The following is a 24,502-nucleotide window of genomic DNA, read 5'->3' on the forward strand; positions in this document are numbered from 1 at the left end:
ATATCTGCCATATTTCACTCCAACATCTGCCCCATATGCTCCCATATGTTGAGGTCATAATACGACCGCGACAGATACGGTTTGGGACTGTCGAGTGTTCATTTGCTTCTTCCACTTTTCGGAAGTCCTCCCCGATGTGATGATATTTTGCTGCGGTGAGATAAATAACGCAGACGTGCTTTGCATACTTGTGTAGTTTCAAAAGTAAAGCCTACCAGGTGAGTGGATATCGTTACAACGTGCCAATACAAGTTATGTCAGCATTTCCACGTGACTAAAATTCTTGATTTCTGCTTTCAGTTTGTGCGACTTGCAAGAATTGCATTCCACCATGAAACATCTGGCGACGGTAACGAGAGTTGTGTCGCGCTTTCCACGTTCGCCGTGCATTTCTCAGTCGCGAATGCTTGGAACACTCCCCTCTGCAACGGATAAATCTACAATGGTAGACACGACTGGCACCCTCGAATCATTTATTCCCGGTGCGTTCGAAGCAGTTGCAGCGTCAAAGCCAAAAACACCGGCACCAGCACCTATTCCAAGTTCAACGCCGGTTCAGATGGACATACCTCCACCTGAAGATCCTCTTCTTCAGTACCTCACTTCAGCGCTGCTGCACCACGGACACCGCGCAAAAGCAGCCCGCATGACGTCCCTCACTCTCTTACACATCCATGCTTTCACCCGTGCTCCCCCATTGCCCATCCTACGAGAAGCCATAATGGCTGCTGCCCCGGCTGTGCGCTGTATGTCGCATAAACATGGGTCAAAGAATGTGGCTAAGCCTATTGCACTCGGAGAGAAGCAGCGAGTCAGGACGGCGGTGCAAATGATCATTAAGGCAAGCGAGAAAAAGAACGGAAAGACAATTGCGGAGAGGCTGGCCAGGGAGATGATTGCAGTGGTGCAAGGCGATAGTAGGGCGCTTGAGGAGAGGGAAACTATACATCGGTTTGCAATGGTTAACAGGTGCGTACTTTGTTCCTTCCACCTACATTCGTAACTAATGTTATTTGAACTAGGGGAAATACACTCTTGCGCTGAGATATATGTGGTTTACATCGTTGGCAGCAACTTGAAGGCCACTCCGTGTGGCACGGATGGTTTCTGTTGTCCTACAGCATTCTTGTCATAGCTTCATTGTCCACCGCCATATGCTGTCAGCTCGCAGGCAGTGTACTCAAAGGAATACAAGTACTTGCGATGACCGTCTAATTTGTATCTTACTATGCGCTCTACTGCATCAATGAGGAAGTCAGTTTGTTTAGTGGAAACTGCATGTTTTACCGCATTTTGCTGTCCCTACTCAGAACAGTCGGTCGAACTGCTGGGAACGCAGCTATTTTTTTTTTCAAAGGAGGGGCTCATTCGGGAAAGCAGTAGCTGTCAGTGTAGATCTTACATAATCCAATTAAGAAACGCTCAAATTTTGGGAAAAACCTGACGCCAGCCTTTTAAACTCCCATCGTTTACCAACGGACATCCGTCAGAGTCCTCCCGACCCCCAGCCTTTCCTTTCTGCCACATAGAAACGCGCAAAGTCTGAGGAAATTTGCTATAAAGGCCTGCATCAAAGACCTTTACACGCACACTGTTTCCACCTTCATCCCAAATCTACGACATTCAACGAAGCAAAGGCTTTGAGCACCACTTCAACGTTAACAGGATAGTAAATTCCAGCCTTTTAGTTTAGAACTCCAGAAGACTCGAAGCAATATGTCACCACCAATGTCAGGGAAGGGCAAGGACTCGGGAACAGCACGTGTGCTTGGTTCTGGGGCTTCAGGTCAGTACAGTGCTTTGGCCTGCCTCGTTCTTCCAAGTACATCAGACCTAATCGTTGACTGTGCTGATACAGGTGTCGCCGAGTTGCTCGTCTTTCATCCCGTAGACACAGTCGCAAAGCGACTGATGAGTAACAAGGGCAAGGTATGGTGTCATTTATTCTCTGGTATATATAATCACATTCAATATTTACTGTCCCAAGGTTTCCGTCTCTACACTTGGCCAAATCATTTTCCGAGACCAGGCAACAGCACCATTGGGACGCAGGTTTCTCTCACTTTTCCCCGGGCTCGGCTACGCTGCCGGTTACAAAGTCGCGCAACGAATATACAAATTCGGTGGACAACCATGGTTTAGCGATCTCCTCGGACAACACTATAAATCTCAGTTTACGAATACGTTTGGTGAACGAAAAGGGAAGATGATGATGCAAGCGACCGCAGGCAGGTAAGCGCTCACGTAGATGCAGCTTGCTGCAAAATTCCATTCCGAGACTAATAGATTTCCTGTCTTTTGTATCTGAACCATGCAGTTTGACTGGCATTGGCGAGGTTGTACTGCTCCCTCTTGACGCGCTCAAGATTAAAAGACAAGTAAACCCTGAAGCGTTCCGTGGGCGCGGTGTTATGCGGATATTTATGGAAGAAGGTACTACCCTCTATCGTGGTTGGGGATGGACTATGGCACGGAATGCGCCTGGAAGCTTTGCTGTGAGTTCTACTTGTTTTCAAAAAATTATCAGAGACTAACCGTAGAGCACCTTTGATAGCTTTTCGGTGCTTCTGCATTCACAAAGGATTATGTCCTTGGCGTCTCCGACTACTCTCAGGCAACATGGACGCAAAACTTCATTGCCTCTGTTGCTGGTGCTGTCGCGTCTATCACAATCGCAGCTCCTCTTGACACAGTCAAGACACGCATCCAGAACGCCAACTTTGAGCAGAAGGTTCCAGGTACTAAGGTTATTAAGGACTTGTTGAGGAACGAAGGTCCCACCGCTTTCTTTAAGGGACTGACTCCCAAGGTAACTGTGGTAGTTATTATACGTCCCCTCAGTTACTCACGATTTTCGGTGGTATCTTAACAGATCCTCGTTGTTGGGCCTAAATTGGTGTTCAGCTATACCCTGGCGCAATCACTGATCCCACTATTTGGAAAATACGTATAAACTTGACTGATATTATCAGGAGAATCTATGGTTAATTGGTCTGGGTTTTTCATTTGCTGGAATATATGGATGACGAATGCTGGAGCTCAGGTCGTTCTGGCTACTTATATAGACTTGGATAGATATTATATTTCAAAAGCAACTCACACTTGTAGCTACGCACTATCATATAGCCATGTTTGTTTATCTAACATGCACGTCATGACACTTGGGGCTGCATTTTTGGGCATATCACTCGTAATTCGTATATATCACATTGGCCGCCAAAAGCTGTACTAACCTGCAGGATGAGAAATCTTCAGTCTCCACTCGTGCCAACTACGGCCAGTCAAAATATGACACATTTCACATCACGGTCATTCATCGCACCCGCTGTATCAGCTATACCATACAAGGAGGGGGTTATCAGCAATACCAACACCCTGAAACTGTTATCGTTATACCTACTATTTTCTTAGGGATCTTAGGGATCTATCTGGGGAGCCGGATTACTGCTCCCAGTGTTGTGTGCTTTGAGCGTACCTCGTGTGGCCAAGAGTCGCAGCTATATGCTATTGACCAGCCTCCGAGTCTGCCTTTTGATGAAAATTCCAAGAATCAGAGACGATATCGAACTAATGTTGGTTTTCCCTGTATTGTTTATACTATAAAAAGACTTCGAAGAGTGGATACACTTATGAGTCGTTTGTCTCCATCAATATGTGCCCTTTTACATAGTTGAATAAATGTGCTCACGAATGCATTGTTGTAGATGTCTCGGGTGCGGAAGATCTTCCGTTGTGAACGACAATATTATTAGTAGCAATAGAGAAATACATTGGTTTCTACCTCAAGCTCCCTGGGGTGAGCGTCTATCGATGGGACCCACGTCCCAAAACTGCAGAGCTCCCGAGATCAGCTCAAGTGACCAATAACGCACCGCCTTCAATAATGAAACATAGCGCATTGGTGGAAGAATGACTTGATGTGAACAAGGTACAAAAGCCGCACCTCAATAGGTCCTTGAAAATACAGTTGCATCGTAAATTTTGATGTAGGTCAAGTGCGTGAATGTGTCGTAATTAAATTTGGCATCTTTGTACATATCTTCAAGCAGTTTCACGTATACTCCGTTTCTCATCGTGAACAGAGTCAACGGGTGAATTTGCTACTTCCTCCGCCTCTTCGTCCCTTCCTCCTCCTTCCTCGAAGGCTGTTTTGTGCTTCTCGAAATGGGACCCATGGTTCCTGAAAGTAGTGAATCAGATCGAGATCCAGGAATTACAAATGACAATGGACATACTCTGGGCCTATGATTGTGATGATTATAACAAAGGCAGATACGACGCCAATAAATATGCCTTGCACCTGTATTGATTACTCGCCTTTAGCAAAGCCACAGCACGCCAGATAAGATACGTACTTTTGCATAATTTGGTACTACGGTTGGTTGACCGTCCACGTACAGGATGGTTTTAATGTTGTTGCCTCCAGCTAAATGATAAAAAATAGTTAAGAATGCTATATTATTGGGGGGGATTGTACTTACTAGCTTCAATTTGAGCCGAAGCAGAAGATACCATCTGTCATAATCAAGTCTGAGCAAACTGATATGGTAACAATACTCGCACGTACATTGCCTAGCTGATACGCAACACCTGGGAAGAAGGCACGGAATGCAGGAGGAGACATCTCTGCGAGCTGGATAGGAATCTATTATTACGTAGCATTCAGCACAACCTGGGAAAGCCTTGAAAGAGAAAAAGGCATACCACACCCCACGCTCCTTGCACCCCGAACTGGATACAAAATGCTCCTGCAGAAAGAGCAGAGAATGAAGATGGAAGGATCCAAAGTGGGATAAAAGCTAGAAAGGGAGAGTGGTGATGAGAAAATCACGATGAGGATGAGTTGAAGGGGACACACCTGCCACTAAGATCACGCAGAGCCTGGTCAGAATATCAGTTTCCGGAAGGGCTGATGTCTGCATATGAAACTCTTACACGATAGTCAAACGACGGCCAATGTATTGGCTCAACCAACCAGCAATACAACCTCCTCTACAAACTCAACTTTAGCTTAGCCGTAACACTACTTAGATACGAAACATACGCGATAGCACCCTATGATACTATATTAATTTTCACTGAAAGACAAAAGAAAGCACAGAACACTTACGCAGTTACCAATGATGGTGGCGATAGTAGCATCGTGGGTGGAGAAGCCTTTGTCTTTCTCCATATAGGTTGGGTATAGGTCCTAAGAAAACTTTAAATAGTTGTACATATCACGCAGAAAGTTTAGTATACTTGAGATCCATGTGACAAAAAGTTGAACCCTGGAGGGAGCATTGTTATTAGTGTCAAACAAGATGAAAAATTTTCAAGATGCGCCTACCAGTCATCAAGAGAACAGCATAGATACATAAAAGCCAGTGTCGCTTGAGCATTTCCTTCGTTTCCCTGATAAAAATCTTTGTTTTCTTGGACGTATTGGTTCCTCGTGCCTTCTCGATCGCCTTGGCCCTCAAGAATACTTCACTTTCTGGGAGGACAGCTCTAACAGCCGCAGCGAATAACGATAACCCTGCTGCTGTCCAGAAAAGGGTGCGCCAGCCTTGCTTCGTGTCGGCCACAAGAGTTAAGTTAATTACAGCAGCGAGTAGGTAACCGACAGCATATCCCTGTTGGACGACACCACTAGCAAGGCCACGAGCCTCAACCGGAAGATTCTCGAGGGCAGTTGAAGCTGCTAGACCCCACACACCGCCCATGACGATACCATAGAGTGATCTCACCGCGAGAAACTGTTTGTAGGTCTGGACAAACCCAGAGCCTAGTTCGAGGATGCAGCATAGTATAAGATTGAAGACTAGGGGCCACTTTCGACCGAAACGATCCGACAAGATACCAAAGATAGCCTATATGTTCATTCATTACCGTCAGTGCCCCTGTTTCAAGATCGATTAACAAAGTACGTACGGCCCCAGCTGATCTAAAAAGCAAAGTCAACGTGATAGATGTCGTCTACGACAATTTCCCAGCATCAACATCCCATAACGTTGTATTTTGAACCTTCGAGTGCGACTCACTATGGTCGCTGTTGATTTTCCAAATTGCGTGGCCAGTGGGGTAACGGCGAGAGATACACTGAAAAAATCGATAGCATCGCAAGTCCATGCCAACCACCTGTTGATTTATGGGGTAAATTAGTATTTTTGCGGGGTACAGTGATCTCGATGGAACTTGCCCAGCAAAACAGTGAGCCCACTGAATCCAGGTCAGATGTCTGAGTACGGTGAGTAGAGGCTGTCCCCCTTGACGCTGCTCACGACGCGGAACGAGGTTGCGAAGGAAGTATGGAGCCATGGCGGTTGAGGACAAGAGCACCAAAGGGTGTCCATGTTCCGGTCAGCCGTACTATTTGAGATCATTACTGTGACAGCGTCTATAGGTATCGGCTATCTCAGGCACGAATATACATAAAAGAGTTGATATGTTGCCTCGGCAAGATATCGGGTGGGAATATAGTTCCATATAGCGGAGTTGCGGACTTCAATATATATGATCAGCGGCAGTGGGGCAGCCCTAATTCGGTATTCCAGTTTCGTCGGACATCAAATATGAATATAATATATCTAGTCCACACACCCGACTATCTCGATCATTGCAGTATATATCTTCCGTTCAACCGTTGGACTCACTTACACCATGGGCGCTGTAGAGCGTGCAACCACCACGAAGAGCACAACCTGCAGAAAATGAGTGCGCTCGCCAGAATTTCTCCTAGCCGAGACACAAAAGCCAAATATCTTGAATAACCTACGCAAGTAAGCATTTCGGGGCGATCACTTTTTCACCTTCTTCCCCCGTCTCGTCCCTTTCTTCTCCTTGGCTTCTTCAACATCTGCTTTCCTTTTTTGCCCCGTCTTTGGCCCACCACTTTTCACGCTGACCACAGTGGCTCCATCGATACCCTTAGATAGTTTGGTGATCTGTGCCTCCGCCATAGTCCAGTCCGCAGAGGCCTCGTTAATTGCATACCTGTTCGTCATCAATTTATAGATGCCCTAATGAGTCAGATACTTCACAATGAACATCATCGATTCATGATACGCACTTGCTAAGATCAAGAGAGTCGATTATCTCTCGCTGCTGTTCTCGCAACGCCTTTGTAGCCTCATCTCCCGCTTCCTCCAGTTCATCCTCTAGGGTGGTTTCGACAGGCTTCCAGTTAGTCCCGGACACTCCTTGTTCGCCGTCTGTATTTGCTACGTTCAGCGAGGCCTCATTTGGTATATCGGCACTGATAGCGGCTTTTTGGATGTCAATCAAATTTTTGCTAATTTTTCTGATGACTTTAACAAACAAGGCCAACGCTTGAGAGACTGGTAGTGATAATTCCGTCTAAACGCGATGATCATTAGATTTTCTGAGCCAGTTGAAAGATCCCGATACCTCACCTCGACCTCCTCGATAGTTTTTCTTTGCAAGCCCAATCCTAAAAGAATAGAGCTTTGGATTGCACTAAGCCTGACTTCATCTCCTAGTCGCTTTTCAAAATATAGTGATGCTGCTGTAGGTAGAAGATCTAATATGACATGATAATCCAGCATATTGTTTGCATATGACTCTAGACGTTTTAGATCAAAGGGTGTCATGATGATTGAAAGTTCTGAAGATGTAAGTCCTGGAAAAGTTCGTCAATACTCGTCGAAGAGGGGCATCATAGGAGAGCTAGTACCTCGAGACTTGTTCGCATCAAGCACCTTAAGACCCGCATTAGCAGCTTCCAAAACGCTGAGGGCTGTAACGGAACCAAACTCGCGGAATTTGAATGATAGGAGTGATAAGAACCGTCGTCTGAAGTCTATCAAATATTTAGAGAAACCATTGAGCAGAGCAGCTTAGCTTACCTTTTGCGAATTCACCCATCCACTCTAATTCGCCCTCCGAAGAACTGTTCAGGCCGCGCACCATTACACAAGTGTGTTCACCTGTTAGCTCGCTGGTGGTTTGGCGTACGTACAATGGTACATAGCCAGCTCTCTTCCAGAATCTGTAGGAATGTTGAGCATAGTACAGCGTTATCTGCAACAAGCACAGTTACCGTAGGAGCTGGGGCGTCAGACCATAGGAGACCCCAAGGTAATCCAATGTTTCAGGTTTCTTCTCTGATAATCGTTGAAGAAGTGGGGGCATCGCTGTAGGAGCACGGATAGTAGGGAGATCTGATTGCAAGTCCGTCGACTAGGTGCATAGTGAGTACTACAGTGAGCCAACATTCCAGCTCCATACTCACAGAATCTATAGCAGCAGGATCCGGATAAGATGGTTCTGCCCGAGTAGTTTCATCCAGGTTAAAGTATTCCCCGCTGTAGAATGAGTTCAACGCTTTAAGGGCTCGAGATCCATATCCCATCTAAGCGGCGGTCAAAGGGATAAAAACATATCAGCGGCTCAAATACTCACATTGGCATAATCGGGGTGCGTTGCTATACGAACGACGCGAGCTCCAGATAACAGAGCAAACTTACTTTCCTGGAACTGCTGCGATACTAGCCATGGAATCATATCTCCACCAGCCCGCAGACCTCGACTCAGCCCATCCATGATGGCTGCTTTACTGATATTACCTTCCAGCGCCACTTGAATGACAACTAACGGTTCTGGAAGATGGCTCTCGTCATCTTTTATGGGAGGTAGTAATACGAAAAGATGATGGGCAGGGGCATCAGACATCAGCTGCAAGTCGTTCGGTTGATTCTTGTAATGGCTGGCAACATAGAGGGCCATCATACGCTGCAAGAAAACCTCCGACGCGGGGTTGTAGCTGAACAGCGTATCTCTACTTACGTAGTAGAGCTCACAGGTAGATGGGTGAGGGCAGCCCTGTTGACTTCCCTTAGATACAATCGTCGCATCAAGACACAAGAGGCTATTCAGCCATTTCTCGATCCTGTCGCCAGCAGAGTAACGAATAGGCGTCTCAAGTTTTATTTCGCGAAGTGTCCTCGCTTTTGAGGGCGCAGAGCGAGTGCTTTCTCGTAGTTGTTGAATGAGTTTTAGAGAAAGGGAGCGACCGGTGCCTTCATAGCCATTGATAGTTGAAGCCATGAAGACGAGGTAAGGGCCAATGAGGTTGCGCACGAGAGGAAGTGGAATAGCAGCTGCTTCGTCGATGATGACTAGCTCAGCCTGGCCCAGGACATGAGCGTCTTCAGGTTGAATATACTACGTCTGGGGATGAGCAACGGCCAAGTATATTAGCATCCTTACAACTTACCTGGATAGTTTGTCTATGTTGGCGGAAAACATTGACTCGGACAATGGCTTTGTTAAAATCGGGATTTGTGCTCTGCGCTATGTCGTAGTCCAGATGTTCTTCATAGCCAAGAGCGTCCATACCCTTGAAAATGAACTCAAAGAGAGTCTTCAGATTCTCTGGACTAGGACTTGTCACGAAGATATTTGAGTAACCGTGTGCAAGTGCGGCTGCTATTGCAAGACCGAGCGCAGCTGACTTTCCACGACCACGAGCGGCGGTGAGGGTGACAGTCGAGGACAATGTCTTCTCCGCGATAGCATCAACAAAAGTGAGGATAGCTTGGGCCTGGTCAATCGTTTTGGCGAGCTTCACCAGTTCACCTATAGGCTTGGTATCCGCAAGGCTATCCTTGAGTTCCTTGAGTTCAGAGTCTGCCTTCCCCTTGCCATGCTCCTCCTCGATAGGTACTATATCTTTCGCTTTTGATATAGGAAGTACGTTGAGCTCATCGTCGAGAACCAAACAGTCCGCACACGATCCTAAGGACAATATGAAGCGTTCGTTGAAACGTGCGACAACAGAATCATGAGATGACGTTCGATAGCGTGCATGGACGTCCTAAAAGACGATGAATGAAAGTCCAAGCTAGAAAAAAGGAGGATCAAACCATAGTCATGGCGTACAACTGCCTCAGAGATGTCATTGTTTTCAACAACAGGACCACTAAACCTCCTCCTTCTACTGTCTCGATTGTCCGCGCAAGAAGATTCGGTGTTACGGCTTCAAAGTCTTGAAGTACACACATGCCATAGGTATTTCCAAGAATCTTGTGTGACTCCTTATAATATCTGCAAAAGATGAAAACATACGGAACAAGCAGACCACACAAGACTCACGTGTAACGGATATCCGTAACGGTGACGAAAATTTCGAAAGGATCTTGTTCATTTGGCTCCCTAACTCCTCGTTTGACGTCGCGTTTGATTCTGGCTTCCCGCTTTTTACGATGGCTATATGAGAATGTAGGTTAGGCATCAGACTCATAAAATCATCGGTAAATGCAGTATGTTTAACAAATTTCCCCGCCTACTGCATGTTCGAAAGTAATGCACCTAAGAGTGCAGAAGAAGACACTCACGTTGTAAACCCCAGATCTTTCTTATAACACCATAGCACAGATGGACGAGCAGAAACTCGAGCTTGAGACAAAAGAAAATGAAGATTTACGATCTAAAACACCGTTAGAAAAAATTTACAAGAGATAGTTAGTGCTGCTCACTTGATCTCTTCCCTTGTCCCCTACAAGTACTATGAATGACCGGTGGTTTGTCTTGACATTGTTATTGACGAGGATAGGGATCCGAGGATCAAGTTGTTTGCGCATATAATTATGTTCTTTCTGAAGCCTTTACTGCAATCTATAATGCTGTCGGTACGTTCTTTCTGATAGCAACTTGAAAGGTCGATGATGTCTTCCGAATCGCTGTCCAAAAAGCTGCAGAGCAGTAATTTTCGTTCCCACGGTCCTTGAATCACTTCCTCAGTGCAAAGCGCTTCAATTCATTTTCAGATAATCGCATCAGCTCTGTCTGGGGCCAAAAGTTCGCTGTAAATTTCTGAATATGTGTGGAGTGACATATCCAAGTAAAACTACAACGGTTATAGTCTTTACAGTAAAGTCATGGTGTCTGTCTTATTGATGGTGAGCGCTACAACCAACCCCTTTTGCATTATCATGTGAGACTCGGAGGTCAGCATTTGGATGCTAGATTCATCATGTATCAGATGAAGCTCGGTCGAAAAACATTCGGTTCCGACATGACGAGTCATCGCCATAGCATGTGGGCTCTTAATCAGAAGAAATATGACTCTTGAGTACTGGTGAGCGCTTTTCCTCGTCACTTTAATAACGTACCATTATTGAAAACCTAAAATTTCGCCTCTGAGTAATATATCAAAGTTCTTATCCGACACCGAGTCATTAGTAAAACCGGTAGGCTGATGTTTGTCTCTTGCATTTGGCTTCATGACAATGTTGCGGCAATCACGGCAAATCAGGGGTTTGCAGAATGGAGTGAGCCACTTTCTCAACATTAGACTATAAATGACATAGGCGGGATGCATATAAGAGACAGGTTGCTGCTGGTCCTACACCCATCTCTGCTTGTCGTCCTTTCACAGCCATGTTTGCAGGTCTCATCCCCTTACCGTATTGGTCACTACTCCCTATTATAGCCTATACTACTCGCCTAGGACCACCTAATGCGAGATGTGTGTTCGCTAAACATATAGCTTGGATGTCACCAGCGAAAACATTGTCTTTCAAAACGTTCGAAGCGATGCCAACCAGGTACTTGATACCTTGAGATGTGGCTACCATAAGCACTGACATCACCTTTCTGTATATAGTCAGAGATCACCAATCTTCTACAACAATTCATCGCGTCGTTCCCGTATGCTTCCAACTTCACTGACACCTACGAGAAAGGAACAGAGCCACTTTCTGGGTCATATCAGCTCTCCGGCACATTATGTGTACCGAAAACGGGCGAGAGGAATGTATCGCATATCCAGTTCCTTGTTCACGGTGTAGGGGTTGATTCCAGGTTTCTTTTGGTTTTACCCTTGAAATACTCTTGATTGACACAATCTTGGCAGATACTGGGACTATACTGCAGATGACGATGAGTACAGCTACGTCAGTGCTTCAGCTGACGCTGGCATTGCTACTTTCCGGTACGACCGTCTCGGAACTGGACTTTCAGAAAAGCCCAAGGATGCTTACAAGTACGTATTCGAGCCCTGACTTGCAGGTTATATTTGCTGATGCGCTAGTCATTCTCAAAGTGTCGTACAAGCCGCGACGGACACAGCTATCACTGTGAAGTTTGCCCAAATGCTTCGCGACGGATCCATTGGTATCAAGGGTCAAAAGTACAACAAGATACTTGGAGTTGGCCACAGCTACGGTTCAATCGTAATGCAGGCTGTTACATCTAATGCACCAACGGCGCTGGACGGTGATATGTTAACCGGATTTTCGGCCAATGCGCAAGTTTGATGATGGCTCTATGATGTATTCTTCCTAACTTGTGATTTTATAGGACTGCAATTCCGGTCACGCTCACATCACTGGCATTCGGGATCGCATCAGTAGTTTCCCCCCATAAATTCCCCGCAAGCGAATTTTCAAATGCTTACCTTGCCAGTTTAGGTGTAAGTCTTTTGATTCTACATAACCGCCTCTAGCTTATGGATCGTCCCCTCCATTTAACGCCCGTAAACTAATCATGTTACATTCATTGGAATACTTCAACCGTCAGCCGTCCAGCTCAATTCATGGGCCTATCCATACTACTCGGACGCAGCTTTTGCTGAAGCAGCGAAGCTAGAGCAACCTGTGTCACAGGGGCTAATTCTCACAAGCAGTGCACCCCCTCGTGTGTCAACTGAATTTTTGGGTCCAGTTCATATCGTAAGCTATCCCTAACTTTGTTTTTTAATTGCATAGTTAACCTGCTCGTTCCACACAACAGGTAACTGGGGACAAAGATTGGATCTTTTGCTTTGCAAACTGCTACGCTGTTCCCCCTGGAAGCACTCGGAATAGTATAATTGACTATGCGGAAGAGCTATTTCCAGCCGCAAGTTCCTTTTCTACGTATATCCCAGGTAATACCGGGTGAGTTACCATCGTTTGCACCTATACCAGACTGTCATCCGCCAACAGGACAGCACCGTAGGCACTCACTCAACCAACACTACTCGGCACCTGATACTTTTCAGAATATGCTCAAGTTTGCTGAGAGTGTGTTCGAACCTTTTCCACGTAGACGTTCTTGATGAGCAATGACTCGTACACAATCACGATATGTATAGTGGTAGCTATATTTAGATCTGAATATATCTCGGCAGACCATATAATACTTATGACCAGTCTATCACAAATCGCCAGTATACTGCAAAAGACGAACAGCTGCTAGACCAATTCTACACATTGTGGTATCAGTAGTCATCACCCCTGCTCACTACTTCTTTTACTGTGGGCCGCAACAATATCGTGTGCTCCTGCAAATGAAAGTGAAATTATGGATTGAGAAAGTAAACGACGAACGTACAAACTGTGCAGTCATAGCACCCCGTGCATCGCACAAGGGGGGATAATCATGTACAATCCCTTGCGTTACCAAGTGATTGAGCTGTAAGGATGCATTTCATATGAAAAATTAGGACATTCAGACAGTGAGTAGCAACTAACCGCTAGCAGATACTTGCTCTCTCCAACTCGATCAAGATAACGCCGACAGAAAGGTAGGGTACCAAAATTTTTCGTGATAGACTTCAACAGAGATTTTGCCGACGTAAGGCTAACGTTCGTCGTTAGGATCATGATCTTCAGCTACAACGGTAGGCATACTCACCGGAGTGGTACATGTGGGGCATCGTAGATCTTGGCATAATGCGAGCAGTCTCCCTGGCCGGCATGTTTCAGAGTCAACATCTTTGGCATCGACAAGAGTGACACACATACACTTTCAACGACCCGTCCCCTGCCAGTCGATCCGAATGTCTCTATCGCAAAATATTCACCTTCTTCCATTTTCGTCTGATCCTCATTCTTTACCAGCATGACGGATTTTCCACCGTGTATTTGATACGGATTGATAGAATGTCCACTCAGGTTCTCTATGCACTTCACTACAAAGAATTTGTGAGTTACTCGAATGTAGTAGCTAAACATTGCAACAGACGAACCGGGATAAACTTTACCCCCGACTTCAACTTCATATGACTCCATTGTCTCTTGTATGGCAGCACCAATTTCACCTAAACGAACATCAATGCCCGCTTCCTGTTATTGACAGTACAGGTTAGAAAGAGCACCTTGCATCTGAGTGGTGCATAATCACGCGTATTCCAGTGTTTGTTGCTGCTTTGACAGCTTCCACCAACTTGTCATAAGTTGGCTCCCAAGTAAGCGTAAACGCAGAGTCCAGGATTCTTCCCTTGACGTGCACTCCGAAATCGACCTTTAGTACGTCGCCATTTTGTAGGACTGAAAAACAGTTTAGCTGTGCCCCATGTAACATATGATGAGTTAAGCTGTACTTGTCGTGTCGCCAGCATTTGGCGTGTAGTGCGCGGCGCAGTTGTTCAGACTTAAACCAGTGGGAAAGCCAACACCCGACTCCAAACCGCTTTCCTCCACCAAAGCACGAGTGCCGTCTTCAATATTCTCTGCGATTTGCGTCATAGTCATTCCAGGACGTATGTGCTTTCGTGCGTGCCTTCGAACCTGCCTGTGAACTTCAGCAGCTCGGCGAATGCTCTGATATGTAAGCTCTGGATCTTCGTTTGCTATGCGTTCATTATATCGCTTTTCTTCTGAAGTGGTTCTCCAGGTATTCCTGTAATATGATAGATCTCAGCGGCAGTAAGGAGATTGGACGATCGGATTCAAACACACTCGTCTTTGTAAGGCTGTATCTCACCCTCTGGATAAATACCGTCAGGGAAGAACTTGGACAGACCAATTCTAGGAGGATCGCTTTGTTCAGCCTTCTTCTTCTTAGGTTTCTTCTTCTTCTTCTTCTTTCCCTCTCCTGTTTGGATATTATGGTCGTAAGAGACAGAAATAAAATCAAACCAAAGTCGTTACCTGTCCCAGAAACCTCAACAGGGCCATCGTCTTCGCCCTCGTCGTCGTCGCCATCATGCAAGGTTGCTGGAAGGTCTTTCTCAGGATTTACGCCGTTCTCTGTGCTGGGTGAAGTGACTGTCATTTGGGTGGAGGTTGCGGATTGGGGACCCAGTACTTAGAGTTCGGATGTCATCATGAGGAAAGTCACGTTGTACTCACGGTATGGTTACATGTGCCTCATTCAGAGACCGCATGACAACTTGAAGCTGAACTTGCCACTGCTATCCTTCGAAGCAATTATACCTTGAATTTGTCTACACCCTGAGCAATCAATCAGCTATTCTTTTAAGTAACGCTGTAATCCCTTCTCTTGGAACACACATCAAAACCCATAAATTTCATTCATATCGGAACTTCTGCCAGTGCCAATGGGACTGCATCAACTTTTTTTGTCATAGATATCACGCACGTTCTTGCTTGAGCCTGAGTCTTGGTGTCTTTCATTGGCTCATAAGCGGATTGTCGGTACCGGTATGCAACGGGTCACCAACATTAGATGTGGGTCTTCTTATAAACCTGATCTGTGTTACCTTTCTGATTTGAGGCTATTAACACGGCGACGAAACTTGTGCCTCTGCGTCGCCTTTGTAAAGGCTCAAAGTTTGTCATCCGAGTCATGGCATTGTGGCCTGATGCTGCCTGATGCAGGTAAATCCATCCTTCACATTGTTTGCATGCATGAAATGACTGGGAACAAATGAGCGCATCTTGGATACTGTGTCATTCAAAACCACGAATGAGCCAGGAGGTAGTGTGGTATTTCCTAAATTTTCAACCCCTGTATATTTGCTCACTGCAACCCACATCAACCGAGAAAAATCTTGAAGCTTATCACTACACGACGGACTAGCTCCGCTAAGACCGGACGGTATACCGGGGTGGGTCCACAGTACAGTCAGCTATCCAATCCAATTGCAAATCTCATAGGGATATGCGTATATGAGGCCCAGTTCATAACGATTTCACAAAACTGTACTGTGTGGCACTCCCCCCTCTAATATCGCGATGTTCGCGGTTCTCATCTTATTATGTTTGGCGTTGACCCCTGTCATAGCCTATGCTTCTCGCCTTGGACCACCTAATGCGATTTGCACTCGCCAAACTTACAGCTTAAACATCACCAGTGACAACATTGTCTTTCAGAACGTTCGAAGCGATGCCAACGAGGTATTTAATCTTAATGCATCACAAAGATTCCACAAGTACTAATCCCTTTTTTTTTCTCCCTCAGTCAGAAATCACTAGTTATCTACAACTTTTCATTGCGTCTTTTCCGTATGCGTCCAACTTCACCGACACGTACGAGAATGGAGTGAAACAAATTTCAAATACATACCAACTCTCCGGGACACTTTGCATCCCAAAATCAGGCGAGAAAAACGCATCGCACATTCAGTATCTCATGCACGGTGTCAGCTTTGATTCGAGGTCTTTCGGTTTCTCGACGTTTAGCATGGTCTTCGTTGATTTTATGTATTACTAGGTACTGGGACTTCTCTGTTGATAACGACCAATATAGCTATGTCAGTGCTTCGGCTGATGCAGGCATTGCTACTTTCCGATATGACCGACTCGGGACTGGACTTTCCGAAAAGCCTCACGATGCCTATACGTAGGTATCGAATTTCATATTTACCAGTGCTATCTACTAATACGCAACCGACTATTTCAAGTATTGTACAACGGGCGACAGACGCCGCTATCACCGCGAAGTTTGCTGAAATGCTTCGTGATGGATCTATTGGTGTCGAAGGCCAAAAGTACACCAAGATCGTAGGGGTAGGGCATAGCTATGGCTCAATTTTGATGCAAGCTGTCACTGCCAGTGCGCCAACGGCGCTTGACGGGGTTTTATTAACAGGATACTCATTGAATTCGTGAGTTGTTGAGAAATATTGATAATTTTATTCGCGCTAGATTTGATAATGTATGGTTTCTTAGGAGCTCGACTCCAGTCGTGCTGACGTCACTAGCATTTACCACTGCATCGTTGGCTTTCCCTAATCTATTCCCCGCAGCTAACTTCTCAAACGCGTATCTTGTCAGTTTGGCTGTATGTCTTTTTGGTTCCCATCCATCTACTTTAAGCTTACTGACGATGTCTCTTTCTTTTGTTGGTCTTTTTCACGAACCCATCTTGCTTACTCGCATGCTGGGATACTCTAGCCACAAACATTCCAACTCAATTTCTTTTACTATCCGTATTACTCTACAGCAGTCTTTGACGAATCCTTGACCGTCGAGCAGCCTGTCACGCAGGGTGTGCTTTTCACTTTCGGCACAACTCCTAACGTGTCGAGCTCATTTTTGGGACCGGTTCATGTTGTGAGCTACTACAACACCCTCGTCGTTTATTCAGTTGCATTACTGACACCATTTCAAAGGTGACGGGAGCCAAAGACTGGAACTTTTGCTATGGAAATTGTTATGCCGTTCCAAGCGGTAGTACCCAAAAAACTATAGTTGACGACGTGAAAGAACTGTTCCCAGTCGCGAGCTCGTTCTCCACGTACATCCCACCCAATACCGGGTGAGTCTTTTTTTTATAGCTCTGATATATCGTTCACTAATTAATCCCACAAGGCATGCTGTCAATCTTCACTACTCAGCGCCTGATACTTACCGCGACATGCTCAACTTCGTTGAGGGGGTATTTACGTCGTAGTGTCTCGAGTATTACAGTGAGCAGCGAAAGGGTTTATGTTAGTGATGTTCGGGTCTTATCCCTCCGACTTATTGCGTATCAGGATAATTCATGCCTGCTTCCCTCGATTTCGCACCGTGCATAAAGCGCTGAGGATAACAATGAACCACGCTTACTGCTGCATTGCTCGGATAGACCAGCTATAGGTTGGGATGTATCTTATGTGACAATCTCGAAATCTCCTCCTCTACTGCAGGAACTCGAATCATGTGATTGAAGATACTGTGAAGTGAATATGAATCACACTAGTCTATGAAGGACGGTGCTAAGTATATCGGTTGATCAATGATGCAGTCGGCTCGACTATTCTTGCACTGTATTCAATAGGAAGCTTTATGCTGTGAATGTGCGAGTTGTTACATTCAAGGCTTTGAGGTCTCGCCGAAAGACTTTTATCATTAATTAATTACAATTGCAACTGCGACCTCAACGGCCGCGCAGACCGGGAAGCTGAATAATAACCGGTGCTGGCGGTAGTGTTTCCGGGTCAAGACTGCGGGGTTGTAGGATCTTTCTTTCTCTGCAACTATATCCAGTGAAGGTATCGACACTTTTTAGAAGACGCGCTCTGAGCATTTCTTGCCAGTGGCATGTCACAGCCAATTCCTTTGTCTCGTCTGAGATCACCCGTTCTTTCTCGGTTTCTAACAGAAGAAGATCAGCCAGAATCACCGCAAGGCCTCGATGATGTGTTTCCCCACTCAGCGTCCTTCGACGATTCCCCAGACGCCATAAAAACTCCCTGGAAACGTAGTCTCTATGAGTTGCTCGAATTACCAACGTCGTCTCCTTCAGCCTTTCTCGTTCATGTCGCATCAACATTTTTAATCGTCTTTTCTGCCCTCGTCACTGTTCTGGAAACAGTTCCAAGCTTTCACTCCATCTCGCCTCGCGTTTGGTTTGGTTTTGAAACCAGCTTGGTCGCGCTTTTTACTGTGGAATACGTCGCTCGTTGCATCGCCTGGAGTTCTACTTGGTGGGGTCTGGTTAAATGGGTTATATGTATGTCCAGTGTTTATGACGCATATACCCATGAAACTGAGAAATAAACAGCATTTTACGGAGTTATCGACATTCTCGCTATTTTACCATATTACATCGAAATTATATTGCAACAAGATACTGTGGGTCCTCTTATCTTAATTCTGATCTGTACTACTGGAGTATCTTGGACTAGTCTGTCCTTTTTAGATTCTCGATTCTTCGAATGTTTCGACTACTGCGCGTTTTTCGACCTTTCCGTTACAACAATACCATACTTCTGTACGTGGCGTTCAAACAATTATCATAATTCACTATTGACCTCCGAAAAGCACTATTGAAGTGATGTATATCTCTATTCGGAGATCACAGCATGCCTTACTCGCACTAAGCTTCTTCGTAGCTATGATGCTGACTGTTTTTAGCACTTTGCTGTGAGTTTTAATCAATGTATTATTGCCATTTGTTCACTGAAGCATGTTGCCTTGCAGATACTTTGCTGAACGTGGTACATGGGATAATACACTAGAAACTTTCATAAATTCTGATGGTGACCCATCTCAATTTGCAGTAAGCTTCTCTGTTCGACAATCCAAATACTATTTTCTCACAGCTTTCCATAGTCTATACCAGCAGCCGCTTGGTGAGTTTACCTTCCGCCGACTATTATCGATAAGATATTCATGGCTATCTTAGGTTCGTTCTAGTCAGTAAGTTGATCCGCGCAATCTACGTCATACAGTTGCATGACTCTTTCTACTAGCCATAACAACGGTGGGATACGGTGAAATTACACCTCGCTCTTTCTTAGGAAGGCTTATTACTGTTCCACTGCTCGCCTTGGGATTGCTCCTTATCGCGCTTCCGAGTTTTGTTCTTGGAAGAGAATTTAGTTTAGTTTGGGACAAAATGGCCGGCGATCATGTACGTCTCGCTTTCGTGTGTTTAACCTCTTTGGCTGACTATGTCTCTTGTCCTCCTATTGGCACATAATCTAATAGGATCTACCCCTCGATCTCGATACACCGGCCATGTCATTCACAGGGCAACATCGTCGCTTGGAGTCCCAATCGGATATCGGACGAGACCTGACAAACCGTAAGCTCGCACAGAACCAGACGGAGCTAAGTCGTCAAATATCAGAATTGCGAATGACGATAGACATGCAAAGTGAAATGATCAAAGACCTGATAGGCGCATTAGATTCAGACGTGTCGAGGGGCAAACGCAAGGAGCGGACCTCAAGTATTGGTACCCGAAATTCTCTGAGCTGACCTAGGAAATGGACTAGGCTCTACTAATTCATTCCAGATTACATACACATACATTACAGTTGTATTATGGGCTATAGAGGGTGGTATCTAGTACACCAAACAGGGAAAACATGCACATTGTATACAGCAATTAACAACAGGAATGTCATTTTCCATTCATTCCCTTCTAGTGCTCAGTCTCTTCCGAGGTCCTGCCTACAGTTTGAATCAAGTCACTTCAGCGATCTGTTTATCCTCTAGGGAAGCACTCATATTGAATCTTAACAAACAGTTGCCAGGCTTCTCAGTCTTCTTGATTTCACTTCTTATTCTTGATCACCTAAAGCAGGAGCTTAATCCATTATGTAAGGACCCAAAGGGCCATTTTTTTGTCGATGAGTTTTGGGCCTCAGGGATTCCCTCGCAGCCGAGGTATGCATCTTTATGGCTTGCAAATATATTTATCTGATGGATATTCTACCCTCAAGAGCTTGATATGTGCGTTGAAGTGAGGTTGGATAATGTCCAGAGCCTAATTATGCACTGTGATACCCTATCTAACCCTCCCAAAATCCTCTCTCCTCTTTTATTTCCTGTTTTGGGTTATGGTGGCATTCTGCTACATGAAGGCACTATCTGTCAGGTAGAATAATAGTAGCATATGCTGTTTAGTATATAGAGATATTAAAGGTGATATTACGGGCCAGAATTCCCAAAGAAAGCGAAAAAAAACATATGTAGCCAGCTACTTCCAAAAGTGGTAATATATGGACAATTGACTGACAAATTATGACATTTGTATATGGTATGAGAAAACATATATGGGCCAGGGCTTGAACCTGGGACTCCAGCTTTCATGGTCTGGTGCTTTACCAACTAAGCTACCAAGGCATACTTGGAAAGTGTACTGATTGGTTGCATGCCCAGAAGGTCCAGAATCACTGTACATGGGTGCAGATCCCATGTAAAACCTCTATCCCCTATACCGAGTTAACGGAGGGATAAAAGCTCAAATCAAACAAGTAGCGTTTCAAGTAGCGATTGAGAATTAATCAACAACTGAGGAAAATATGTACATGATGGTCTACTATATATATGTTTCTGAAAGTCAGCCATGAGGCGCTGACTGATGTTCTTTGTAATGATTCTAGACTTATGTCACGTGATGGTCACGTGATCTGATATAACTACGTATTTATGTTATCCGCGCTAAAGCAGCAGCTTAACATATCTTATCTGTCATGTGATCAGATATCGAAGAAAATGAAAAAGGAAATTAGCGCTCAAACTAGCGCTTCTGGTTCAAGTCGTGACATTACCCCCTCCTTAGGACTTTTGTCCCGAAAGTAGGGGTCCATCTTTCCGTTTTCCCAATTAAACAGTTGTTTTCGGACTCTAGTCGTTGTGAAGTTTTCGAAGGGTTGGAAATGTAATTGAAATCGGATCCGTCGGGGTGCACTAGGGTTGTTATCATGGAATGTTTTTACTTTGTCGGGTGAGTTGTTTAGGTGTTGTTCGGGTTCCCACGTGCGTTCCTCTTTTGGATAGTTCTTCCAATGTACTAAGTATTCTAATTTCCCTCGTTTTAGACGTGAGTCTAGAACTTCTTCGACTTCGTATTCTTCTTGTCCGTCTACTATTACCGGCGGTATCGGTTTAGGTTTCTGTTGGGAAGGGAACTGTGGTTCTTTGTACGGTGTAAGCTTTATCTCGTTGAAAACTGGATGAATAGGCCGCCATGTCGGTGGTAGTGCTAGTTTATAGGCCGATTTGCCTATCTTTTCCAGTATTTCAAACGGACCGTGTCTCTTATCGTCCAGTTTCTTGGCTGGTCGATCTGTTGAGATATTGGTCGCTTCTACGTACACCTTATCTCCTACTCTATATTCTACTGCTTCTCTCTTCTTCTTATCGTACTGCTTCTTCATTTGTTCAGCTGCCTTTTGCAGTGATTCTTCTGCTCTCTTCCTTGTTTCCGTCATTCTCTTTATGAAATCTTCTGCATTTTCGTTTTTTACCCCCACTTTCACTACTTCCTGTGTTCTCGGATGATGTCCATAATTCAGGTAGAACGGGCTATATCCCGTCGCAGAATGTTGTTTGTTATTGTAAGAGAATTCTGCTAGGGTAAGCCATTCTGCCCAATCATCTTGTTTATGGTTTACGAAGATTCTGAGATACTGTTCTATTTCTTGATTGATCCTCTCCGTCTGTCCATCCGTTTGTGGATGCCAAGCCGTTGATGGGTTTGCTTTTATCTGAAGAAGCGTATGTAGATCTTTCGTGAATTTTGAAACGAATTGCGGTCCCCGATCTGAGATGATCTTTTCGGGTATGCCGTGGTTTCTAAATACATGATCTCTAAATAGCCGTGCCACTCCTTCTGATGTGATCTCCATCTGTGTGGGAATTACTTTGATCATTTTGGTAAATCGATCTACTACTACCATTATCATGTTATATCCGTTTGATTCTGGTAGTGGTCCGATCAGATCTACTGATATGATCTGCCAAGGCTTATCCGGGATCTCGTTTGGATGAAGCGGTGCTGCTTTTCTCTTATGGTCTGTCTTGGTTCTTTGGCAGGCTTCGCATCCATCTACGTATCTCGTGATATCTCTGTCCATGTAGGGCCACCAGTATTGTCGAGTGATTAGCTCCTTTGTCTTATATCTTCCTGGATGGCCTGCAATGACAGAGTCGTGGTTTCGTCGGATAATTTCTTCCCTTAACGCGGCATCTTTTGGTACATAGATCCTGCCTTTGAATACTATGCGACCGTCCTCGTCTAGCCATCCATCCTCTCTCCTCTCTATCTTTCCTTTCATCTTTTTTATCAATTCATCTACATTTCCTTTTCTCTTTGTAATCCACTTTGAAATCTCTAATTCTTCCTCTTGACTATCTGCGATCTTTTGTCTTTGTTCCGGAGAGAGAGTCATTCTTACAAATAGTTTCTCATCCAGTAGTATGACGTCTTCGTTGTCGTTTTCTCCTTTGTTATGATCTGATCGCCTTGAGAGAAGATCTGCTTTTATATGCTTCCTTCCTGGCATATGATGTATCGTGAAATGATACTGGCTCAACTCTGTCATCCACCGCGCCTGTCTCCTGTTCAACTTCTTGGGTTCTTTGAAATACAGCAGATTTTGATGATCTGTCCATATTTCAAATTCCTCTTCTGCGTCTATTAAGTAATGCCTCCATCCGTTAAGTGCCGTCATGATGGCAAGAAGTTTTTTGTCATAGATCTTGTAATTGCGTTCTGTGGGGTTTAACGCTTTGGAGAGGTATGCAATTGGCTTCCAGTCATCTTTTTGTCTTTGTGATAAGACAGCACCCATAGCGAAGTCACTACTATCTGCTTCTACTTTGTATTGGCCATGTGGTACTGGGAGAGCTAACACCGGGGCTGAAGCTACACGTTGTTTTAATGTGTTAAATGCTTCTTGTTGTTCATTTCCCCAAATGAAGTCCTCTTTTCCCGTTAACTTGGTCAATGGTTTGGCTACTTCCCCGAAGCCCTCTATGAACCTTCGATAGAAATTTACAAATCCCAAGAATGCTTGTATGTCTTTCTTATTTTTGCATTCTGGCCATTTGCTGATTCCTTCTACTTTCACCGGATCCATGTGAATTTCGTTTTCTGAGATGATCAGTCCCAGGTATTCCACTTCTGTCTGTTCGAAATCGCATTTTTCTGGTTTAAGATAGAGATGATTTTTTCTCAGGATTTCTAACACACGTCGCGTCGTTGCTCGGTGCGTTTCTATATCCTTTGTGAATATCATGATATCATCTAGATATATGATTACTAATCCTTCATCTATCAATTCTCTAAAAAGCGTGTTCATCATCATTTGGAACGTGGCGGGGGAGTTTGTCAGTCCGAAGAACATGACTAGTGGTTCGAATAATCCCCGATTTGTCCTAAACGCCGCTTTATGCTCATCTCCTTCTCTCATTCGGATGTTATTATATCCCCATCTTACATCCAACTTTGTGAAGTATTTGGCCCCACTCAATTTGTCTACTAGTTCCCCGATCAACGGAAGTGGATATCTATTTTTGATGGTGATATCGTTTAGCTTCCTATAATCTTGAACTGGTCTCAACTTCCCGTCTTTCTTTTTAATGAAGAAGAATGGTGATGCGAATGGGGACTTCGATGGTCTTATTCGTCCCGATTTTAGATTCTCTTTTAGGAATGCATCTAGTTCTTCTTGCTCTCCTCTTGCCAATGGATAGATCTTGCAATCTAGGGAGTGATCTCCTGGTATTAGTTCGATTGCGTGATCCCATTGTCTTCTTTCAGGTAGGGTGTCAAACTCCTTTTTATCAAATACGTCTTTGTATTGATGAAGGTGTTTTGGCACTATCTTTTCGAATCCTCCTTCTTTTCGATCTTTACCTGCGGCTTCTGCTAGCTTCTGTGCCATTGTGCCTTGGGCTCTGATATGGTAATATTGATTGTCGATCGTGGCATCTTCGAAATTATGGAGATTCACCTGTATCATCCTCTCATCTTCTCGTAGTTCCTCAAAGAATATTTCCGGATCCTCCTCTGGATCAGAGATTCGGATTCTCGGTCTGCATTCTTCAGGACATCTTTCAAAGGTCAACTTCGATTCTTTCCAGTCTATTTTAGGATTATGTTTGTTCAA

The 24,502-nt window shown here is 44.8% G+C and overlaps 8 protein-coding genes across 8 annotated transcripts; 5 read left to right on the top strand and 3 right to left on the bottom strand.

Annotated features, from left to right (window-relative positions):
* Positions 1–305: 305 nt before the first annotated feature.
* On the top strand, positions 306–1,265 carry SERLADRAFT_479598 (uncharacterized protein; the record flags this gene model as incomplete). The annotated part of the gene is made up of 2 exons (XM_007323888.1): positions 306–969; positions 1,023–1,265. 2 exons carry the CDS (start codon positions 332–334, stop codon positions 1,042–1,044), a joined length of 660 nt encoding a protein of 219 aa, XP_007323950.1.
* A 177-nt stretch (positions 1,266–1,442) lies between these two features.
* On the top strand, positions 1,443–3,170 carry SERLADRAFT_479600 (uncharacterized protein; the record flags this gene model as incomplete). The annotated part of the gene is made up of 6 exons (XM_007323889.1): positions 1,443–1,786; positions 1,859–1,929; positions 1,988–2,232; positions 2,318–2,495; positions 2,555–2,809; positions 2,873–3,170. 6 exons carry the CDS (start codon positions 1,717–1,719, stop codon positions 2,951–2,953), a joined length of 900 nt encoding a protein of 299 aa, XP_007323951.1.
* A 795-nt stretch (positions 3,171–3,965) lies between these two features.
* Positions 3,966–6,335, bottom strand: SERLADRAFT_479601 (carboxylic acid transporter protein; the record flags this gene model as incomplete). Its single annotated transcript, XM_007323890.1, has 15 exons — positions 3,966–4,180; positions 4,236–4,300; positions 4,356–4,426; positions 4,482–4,515; positions 4,568–4,645; positions 4,705–4,799; positions 4,859–4,881; positions 4,936–4,992; positions 5,045–5,055; positions 5,111–5,191; positions 5,242–5,270; positions 5,330–5,852; positions 5,914–5,958; positions 6,024–6,120; positions 6,182–6,335. The coding sequence occupies 15 exons, from the start codon at positions 6,298–6,300 to the stop codon at positions 4,042–4,044; spliced, it is 1,467 nt and encodes a 488-aa protein (XP_007323952.1).
* Positions 6,336–6,536: 201 nt separating this feature from the next.
* On the bottom strand, positions 6,537–10,583 carry SERLADRAFT_358621 (uncharacterized protein; the record flags this gene model as incomplete). The annotated part of the gene is made up of 13 exons (XM_007323891.1): positions 6,537–6,975; positions 7,052–7,338; positions 7,395–7,621; positions 7,676–7,801; positions 7,848–7,990; positions 8,042–8,181; positions 8,234–8,353; positions 8,404–9,165; positions 9,218–9,817; positions 9,867–10,047; positions 10,096–10,209; positions 10,338–10,429; positions 10,479–10,583. 13 exons carry the CDS (start codon positions 10,581–10,583, stop codon positions 6,780–6,782), a joined length of 3,093 nt encoding a protein of 1,030 aa, XP_007323953.1.
* A 799-nt stretch (positions 10,584–11,382) lies between these two features.
* Positions 11,383–12,369, top strand: SERLADRAFT_443276 (uncharacterized protein; the record flags this gene model as incomplete). Its single annotated transcript, XM_007323892.1, has 6 exons — positions 11,383–11,474; positions 11,537–11,549; positions 11,609–11,805; positions 11,858–11,986; positions 12,047–12,254; positions 12,304–12,369. The coding sequence occupies 6 exons, from the start codon at positions 11,383–11,385 to the stop codon at positions 12,367–12,369; spliced, it is 705 nt and encodes a 234-aa protein (XP_007323954.1).
* Positions 12,370–12,583: 214 nt separating this feature from the next.
* Positions 12,584–15,046, bottom strand: SERLADRAFT_479612 (uncharacterized protein; the record flags this gene model as incomplete). The annotated part of the gene is made up of 11 exons (XM_007323893.1): positions 12,584–12,674; positions 12,736–13,267; positions 13,318–13,398; positions 13,458–13,566; positions 13,621–13,673; positions 13,731–13,897; positions 13,955–14,051; positions 14,110–14,255; positions 14,309–14,607; positions 14,667–14,802; positions 14,859–15,046. 10 exons carry the CDS (start codon positions 14,980–14,982, stop codon positions 13,205–13,207), a joined length of 1,275 nt encoding a protein of 424 aa, XP_007323955.1.
* A 1,144-nt stretch (positions 15,047–16,190) lies between these two features.
* On the top strand, positions 16,191–17,672 carry SERLADRAFT_479614 (uncharacterized protein; the record flags this gene model as incomplete). Its single annotated transcript, XM_007323894.1, is given in 8 exon segments — positions 16,191–16,267; positions 16,284–16,328; positions 16,384–16,512; positions 16,574–16,777; positions 16,842–16,953; positions 17,067–17,225; positions 17,285–17,430; positions 17,484–17,672. The coding sequence occupies 7 exon segments, from the start codon at positions 16,303–16,305 to the stop codon at positions 17,563–17,565; spliced, it is 858 nt and encodes a 285-aa protein (XP_007323956.1).
* A 438-nt stretch (positions 17,673–18,110) lies between these two features.
* Positions 18,111–20,025, top strand: SERLADRAFT_479620 (uncharacterized protein; the record flags this gene model as incomplete). The annotated part of the gene is made up of 9 exons (XM_007323895.1): positions 18,111–18,606; positions 18,658–18,728; positions 18,782–18,867; positions 18,918–19,019; positions 19,077–19,155; positions 19,209–19,228; positions 19,282–19,295; positions 19,349–19,509; positions 19,587–20,025. The coding sequence occupies 9 exons, from the start codon at positions 18,195–18,197 to the stop codon at positions 19,857–19,859; spliced, it is 1,218 nt and encodes a 405-aa protein (XP_007323957.1).
* Between the last annotated feature and the right edge of the window lie 4,477 nt (positions 20,026–24,502).

Source organism: Serpula lacrymans, assembly GCF_000218685.1.
Source record: "Serpula lacrymans var. lacrymans S7.9 unplaced genomic scaffold SERLAscaffold_17, whole genome shotgun sequence".
NCBI classification, from domain to species: Eukaryota; Fungi; Basidiomycota; class Agaricomycetes; order Boletales; family Serpulaceae; genus Serpula; species Serpula lacrymans.